This window comes from Bos javanicus, chromosome 3, assembly GCF_032452875.1.
Source record: "Bos javanicus breed banteng chromosome 3, ARS-OSU_banteng_1.0, whole genome shotgun sequence".
In the NCBI taxonomy this organism is placed as follows: domain Eukaryota; kingdom Metazoa; phylum Chordata; class Mammalia; order Artiodactyla; family Bovidae; genus Bos; species Bos javanicus.
Window position 1 is genome coordinate 33,303,151 of NC_083870.1, and position 7,636 is coordinate 33,310,786.

At 54.2% G+C, this 7,636-nt stretch overlaps 1 protein-coding gene across 1 annotated transcript; it reads right to left on the minus strand.

The window, feature by feature from the left end:
• Nucleotides 1-355: 355 nt before the first annotated feature.
• PROK1 (prokineticin 1) lies at nucleotides 356-6,868 on the minus strand. Its single transcript, XM_061413236.1, has 3 exons — nucleotides 6,237-6,868; nucleotides 3,150-3,275; nucleotides 356-1,429 (listed from the first exon to the last, which is right to left on the minus strand). The coding sequence occupies exons 1-3, from the start codon at nucleotides 6,306-6,308 to the stop codon at nucleotides 1,310-1,312; spliced, it is 318 nt and encodes a 105-aa protein (XP_061269220.1). The 5' UTR covers nucleotides 6,309-6,868; the 3' UTR covers nucleotides 356-1,309.
• Nucleotides 6,869-7,636: the final 768 nt, after the last annotated feature.

Here is a 7,636-nt window from a genome sequence, read left to right on the forward strand (position 1 = left end):
ACTCCACCAGCTGAGAAGGAAACCTAGCGCATTTGTGCAGGCCTTTGCCACTCTTTGGGCTTCACTGGTAGCTCACAAGGCCTCCTGCCTCCAACCCAGAAACCCATTTGAGCCACACCCTCCTCATCACCTAGAGCCCACTGAGCTGCCTCGAACCCTTCATGCAAACGGACCCTGTATCCACTTTCTCCAAAAAGTTGCCCCAGAGGGGAGGAGGGATTCCGGTCACATCCCGCTCCTACCCGGACACAGCCCGGTCCTGCCCCCTCCCCACGTCCCAGGCACGGCAGGAACACACGGCCACTTGACCCTTGTTCATGCTTTTATTCTGCAACCAGTAGTCAGTGCACACGGCTATGGGCACCACCACGCCGGGGCGAGTCTTGGGCAGGGTCCAGATGAGAGTGCTGAGGGGGCCTGGGATTGTACGCCAGATGGAGGCCAGTGGTCTGACACCCAGACAAACTGCTCTGAACTAGAGGCAACCCTCAGCCTCTAGAGAAGATGCCATATTTATAATAGAAGTGGGGCACACACAGCCTGGCCAGGGTCCTGGGTCACGGTCCCCTCTGTGCCCAAAATCAGTGGCCTGCCGGCTAGCTCCCATCTCTCCTGCAGCTGAGCAGAGGCCAGAGGCTTCCTCAAGGTCACACATAGACGTGCTCTTGACCCTTGGAAGGGGGCTATTGGAGGGAACTTACTCACGGCCTCATGAACCACCACTGTCTGCATTTCACAGGGAGGCAGCAGGATCGGGGGCTTCACTGGGAACTGGTAACATGTGCTGGGAGGGGCATGGGAGGCCTGCAGTTCTGACCCAGCGGGCTGAACCCACAGCAGCCGTGTGGAGGCCGATTGACCTCTTGGGGCCCCATACTTTGCACGAGCTCACTGATGCAGGCAGAAGTGCACGTGCTGGAGGGGAGCAGCAGGGCCCAGGGAGGACGGTTCACCTGTGGTGGAGGAAGGGCCAGGCAGGGAGACACAAGGAAGGAGTACGTCCCTGTTACTCACCGCCCCTGAGGCGGCCTCAGCAGTGCACATGGGCTTCCTCCAGGACCACAGCCACCAGCCAGGACCCCACAACCCGGCCGGGCAGACCGTAAAACCCTGTGACGTGTGTCTGCGTCGGTGCACATATGTGGGCAGGGGAGCAGGGGTGTAGGTCAGCAGTGCAGGGAGTGGGACAGCAGAGGGGATGCAGGGCTGGGCCTTTCCGCAGAAATAAAAGTCCAAGGGAGACCACCACAGGCTGTGCTCAGAAAGAGGCCTGGCACCCCCAGTGGGTGTCCTGAGACCAGACACACTCCTAAAAGTTGATGTTCTTCAAGTTGGTGGAGCAACGGTACCTGCCGTCCAGGCCACGGGAACACAGCAGGTTGGGCAGGCAGGGGCAGGCGTGGTGCTGCCGTTTTCTGAAGAAGGGGACCTGGGGAGAGAGAGGAGAGTAGACATCACCTTCACCAAAGGGAGGCGGGCTGCCGGGGGGAGCCTCTGGCCGGCCCAGCCCTGGCTGAAATGTCTCATCACCTGCACCCCAGCACCCCAAAAATAGCTTTTATAGAGGAGGAAACTGAGGCACAGAGAGGTTAAGTAACATGCCAAGGTCACACAGCCAGCTTGTGGAGGAGCCAGGGTTTGACCTCAGGCAGTCTAGCTCTGACACTGTGATCAGCCGCTAGGCAATGTGGCCCACCCGCCTATCCCCCAAACTCCACAAGCCCCACACCACCCACCGGGGTCCCCCCGCTGACCCAGCACACCCACTCTCCCACAAATTCACACCCACACCGGTGATTGAATATCACCTGTAGCTCATCCATTACACTCTCCACCCTGTGTGGGTGTCGGGGATGTAGCTGCACAGGACAGGGTCCCTGCCGGGTGACTCACACCCACAGGAAGGCTGAGCCACTAAGGGTTCCTCAAGGAGGGTGAGTAGGAGGGGTTAGGAGCATAGATAAGTCGGACAGCCTGGGCTCAAATTAGGTCTGCCAATTCCCAGCTGTGTGACAACCGGCAAGCTTTTTAGCCTCTCTGTGCTTCAATTTATTATCCGTAAAGGGAGTTAATAATAGTGGCTACCACATATGGTTGTAAATAGGTTTACATGATAAAGAGGTTTAAATGTGCAAAACCATCACTTAGTATGATGATTGGCATGTGGTAAGCACTCGGTGTATTACTACCTCTGCTGCCTGTTTTGGGAATACCCCAAGGCTACAAGGACTGTGCTCTGTCTCCCTCCCCGCCTCAGCCTCCTCACGCCTAGGAGGGCTGTGCCAGGGAGGATGATGGTTGGAGGATGCTCCTGGGTGCAGGCGTGCTCCCCAGAGGGGCTTGCAGGGCATCTCGGCCACAGAAAGCCCAGGGAAGCAGGCGCAAGCCCACAGGTGCTGCCGCATCCACCTGACAGAAAAGGCCCTGGGGCCGTTCTGTGGTCTCTGGGATGCGGCTCCTCAGGAAGCAGAGTGGGTGCTGGATGCCTAGGGCACAGAGGAGTAAGTCTTCTTAAAGTGTATGCCCTGGGGGCCCGGCCAACCTCACCCTGCACACCCCCTCATACTCAGGCTCTGGGTGGGAACCCACTTTACAGTCTTACTGCGTTGTGTTCTTAACGGGAGGATATGTGTGCGCGTGCTGAGTCACTCAGTCGTGTCCAACACTTTGCCACCCCATGGCTTGTAGCCTGCCATTCTCCTTTGTCCACAGGATTCTCCAGGCAAGAATACTGGAGTGGGTTGCCATTCCCTTCTCCAGAGGATCTTCCCAACCCAGGGATCAAACCTGTATCTCCTTCGTCCCCTGCATTGCAGACGGATTCTTTACCGCTGAGCTACCTAGGAAGTCTAGAGGGAAGAACCCTGTGCAGTAAAGGGCATTCAGGAGACTCTCAGAATCTGAATTTATCATAACAGAAACTTTAGGGATGTCAGTCTACTCCCCACTTTGTATGCATGAGGTAACTGAGACCCAGGGGCTTCAGCAAATGAGGAACTGGGGTTCCAGCCTCTAGGTCTAACAGGCTGCGTGATTAGGACCCTGCTGTACCCCAACCGCCCCCAAAGTAAAGAGGTGGCAAGAAATCCCTAGATTAGAGTCGGAACACTGGTCCAGCGCCTTGTGCTTTGAGCCAGTGTGAGCAGTACCTTGTGGCTGCCGGGGTGGCACTCCTCTCCTGCCCGCCCCAGCGGGGTGCACACCCGCAGCCCACGCAGCCACAGGCTGACCGCACAGCAGGTGCCCGCCCTGCACTGGATATCCCGCTCGCAGGCCTGCGGGGGGGAAGACAAAGGGGCCGTTAGTGCCCATGGGCACCACTGCAGAGAAACCAGAAGGGAAAGTACATCCAAAAACCCTTCAGAGGGGTGCTGGGAGCGGAACCCAGGCCTCGGTACCCAGGCCTCAGTCCCCCAGGACACCCGGGGCCAAGCAGCGCCACCCCTGCTCCTGTCGAGGCAGGAAACTCAGGGCTCAGCGGGGCAGCAGACTTGGATCTGAGAGCGCTCTGAGCTCCTCTGAGGCCACTCGGTGGGGAGGCTCCCCTCTGACAAGGCTAGAGCTTAGGAGACAGCTTTTCTAGCACCAGAAGATGCTTAGTGGATGCTAAGGAGATTGAATTAACTCAAATTCTTCGAGGGGGAGGGTCCCAATGGCCTGCACCCCAGGGTGATCGGTGTCAAGTTTCTGTGCACAGGGACCCTCCAGCCCTCACCCAGCAGTACTCGGGGCTGGTGCCTCTCCTCCCCACCACGGCCCCCTCAGTCCTCCCTGGAAACCCAGTTTCATCTGAGGGGCCAGCACCCCCCAACAGGTGTTTCCCCCCCAGGGTGTCTCTGCTGGCCTGCCTGGCCCTTATGTGACAATTGGCAAGTTATTTAGCCTCTCTGTGCCTTAGTTTACTACCAGTAAAATGGATTACTAATAGTAACTCCTCTAGGATGGACTCCTCTGGGTTGGGCTCCCAGAGCAGGGGCTGAGTAGCCCTGCCTGGTTTCTGAAAGGTGCCATCTGTGTGTGTTTTAGTCTCTCAGTCGTGTCTGACTCTGCAGCCCCATGGACTGTAGACCGCCAGGCTCTTCTGTCCATGGAATTCTCCAGGCAAGAGTACTGGAGTTGGTTGCCTTTCCTGTCTCCAGGGGATCTTTCCAACCCAGGGACTGAACCCGGCTCTCCTGAATTGCAGGCAGATTCTTTACCATCTGAGCCACCAGGGAAGACCCACACAAACCTGCTTTAAGCTAAAGCCTACATTAAGGAAAACAGAACTAAACTGCTCCAGACTCAGGAGAGGCCACCTTGTTGAAGCACCCCACCTTCCCATTTCAGAGATCTGTGGCTTCTCTGAGCTGAAGCTGGGAGCTGGGTTTGGGTTGGCCCTTTTCCACGGGGCTTCCCTTGTTGCCCAGCTGGTAAAGAATCTGCCTGCAATGCGGGAGACCTGGGTTCGATCCCTGAGCTGGGAAGATCCCCCTGGAGAAGAGAAAGGCTACCCACTCCAGTATTCTGGCCTGGAGAATTCCATGGACCATATAGTCCATGGAGTCGCAAAGAGTCAGACACGACTGAGCAACTTTCACTTCACTTCTTCTCTACTGGGCCATGCAGTGCCCTCTGGCTGCCTTGTGGGGCCCTGCAGTAAAGTGGGGCATGCTGGGGCTGCTCGACACTCAGAGGAGGTGCAGGGGGCAGTCATCTGGTCTCCAACCTAGTGAGGGCACGTCTCACACACCAGCCGGTCCCTGAAAGCTCAGGGTCAGGGCTGAGTGGACTCCACATGACTCTTCTGCCACAGAGGTGTGGCATCACTGTCCCCCCTGGGAGGAGGGCCCCTCCAGGACTGAATTTGGGACAGTCGAGGTCTAGGGAGCAGGGCACTGCGGGGATGGTGGAGCCCAGCCTCTTTCTGAGAGTCAGACAGGGCAGCAGCAGGGCTTGGAGTGCAGAGGGAGTGGCTCTAACCACTCTGACTGCTCGCAGTGGGTCTGCTTGGTGTGTCCCTCTTCTCTGTCTTCCCAAGGGTCAGCTTGGAGGCTCTTCTAGGAAGACATTTTCCCATCTCTAAGCCCTCCCTCCTGCCAGACCTGCCTCTGGGCCAGACTCAGGGTCAACCTGCTGCCTGGTGGGGTAACCACGGCTTCTCCCCTCTGCTCTCACCCTCCCAATCTTCAAGCTGCACGAGAAGAAGGCAGCCTTCGGTAGCTCACGTTCATTAGGTACAATTCTGTCCTGACAGTTGTATTTATGCTTCGGGTCCCAAAAGCACTGGCTTGCCTTTCATGTTTGTTCTGCTTTGAAACTCAGTCTTTTTCCTCTAAAAGGGAGAAGAAAGAGACTTCGCTTTCTGTGAACATTACAGTTAATCCAGTTCCAGGAATGGGTTGGCCTCCTCTACATTTCCATTTTCTGTGTAAAAAGCTGGAGGAAGTTGAAACAAAAGTGAATGTATCTCTTTTTTGTTGTTGTTCTAGTGGCTTTTTATCTAGAAAGCTCCCAGGTCAGTCATTACTTTCCTGTTTTCATAAGAATGGTCCCATCACCATCACACAACCTGTGCCCATGAGAGGGAGTGCTTCTGAGGGAGAACCACTATTGGGGTGTCTTGAATATTACAATGTGCCGGCCTGGGTGCACCCACAGTGGGGCTGGATTTCTACTTGTTATCTGACACTTGTTTCTGGGTCACTTAGCCAATTGTTGACATCACCTTTATTCCTATCAACTGGGCACAGAGTTAAAACATATAAACTGCATGGGAAAGAAAGAGTTTCAAGATCGACTTTCTTAAGAGTAGAGAAAGCAGAGATTAAACATACCCAACAGAAGGTAAATAAGGTCACAGCCTTTAATTAAGTCAACTTACTATGCTATGTGAACCAAACCACGCATGAAAACTAAAATTTACACAAAAGATAAATCAGGGAGTGCTAATCCACTTTATAAAAGATTCATTATTGCTCAAAAACCTTCTTTTGACCAAAGGTCCAAACTTCAGAATTTGCAATGCTCTCCTCATTTATTGAAAGCAGAATTTGATTTACACAGTGTCTCTGAAGCAGATCCCCTTTATTGAGGTCTAACTAACGTGAAAACCCTGTGAGATGCCTCTCGGAAGTGTGGTCTGGAACTGGCTCCCATGCCCTTGGTTTGCTTCCTGTGTGGTTCCTGGGTCCTGTCCCATGCAGACCCTGACATCCTCCCAAAACCCAGGGCAGAGAGAATGTTGGACGACTTACCCCGGTGATCACGGCACAGTCAGACACGGTCACCAAGAGGAGTATCACTGAGACTTGCGTGGCACCTCTCATGGTCACTTGGGGTGAAGGCAACCACTGCCAGCTCCGCTGCCTCTGCTCTGCCTCAAACCTACCAGCTCGGAAAGCCAGGCTCTCCCCTGAGATTTATAGTGTCCAATCCAGGCTGCCCGTGGATGCCTTGTCTCCACTCTTGCCCATGACTCTGTTATTCAGATGATCTCAGAGATGGAGATGAGACCTGAATCCCTAATGACATTGAATCACCATCGAAACCAATAAAGATGAACCATCAGTGGCAGTGACAGTCGCTCTGACTCTCAGGACGCAATGACCCAGTCAGCTCCGTGCATCGCACTCCACAGTCCTTGTCGCCTCTGGGGCATCCTTCTATTCTGCTTGGGGCCAGGGGAAAGCTTTGGTAATAAATCAAGGGATTTGCAACATCACCATTCACTCCTCCCTGCACCAAACCCAGGATCATCGGCTCCTTCACACTCAAGCCAACAAGAATGATCTGGGCTTTTCCTGTCGGAGTGAGGAGCTGAGACGACATGGTGAGAAGGCAGTGTCCTTGGTCCCCTAGAACAGGGGTCCCCAACCTCCAGGATCTAATGCTTGATGATCTGAGGTGGGGCTGATGCAATACTAATAGAAATAAAGTACATAGTAAGTGTAATGTACTTGAAATCATCCCCAAACTATCCCCCCAACCTGGTCCTGGTCCATGGAAAAATTATCTTCCATGAAACTGGTCTCTGGTGCCAAAAAGGTTTGGGACCGCTGCCCTAGAAGGTTAATATTGCAATAGGGAGACATAAGACAGTGAGAAAACAAAGCCAGGCTTGTGGGGTTGATGTTCCTGAGAAGTTCATAAGGAATTGCCCTCTAAGAGGCTCTGGACAAACACCAAGTGTCACTTGGATCAGGAACCAGAGGGCAGAGGATGAGCCAGTTGACAGGTCCCTGAGGAAAAGCATGCTTGAGCTGGGTTTCAGCTAAAGTTACCAGGAGCCACATGCCTTCCTGTTCCATGGGTTGAGCTTGACCTTATTCAGGGGCTAACAAACATGGTGGGCTTGGACACCAGTCTTGGGGAAGGTGAATCTGGGCACAGCCCCTCCTACCAACTGATGCAGAGACCTCTCAGGACCTTTTATCAGACAATCCCCACAGTGATAAAAGTCCCTTCTCTCCACAGTGATAAAAGCCATTATTGCCCAAGAAATGTCCTCAGTTCAGTTCAGTCACTCAGTCGTGTCCAACTCTTTGCAACCCCATGAACCGCAGCACGCCAGGTTTCCCTGTCCATCACCAGCTCATGGAGTCCACCCAAACCCATGTCCATTGAGTCGATGATGCCATCCAATCATCTCATTCTC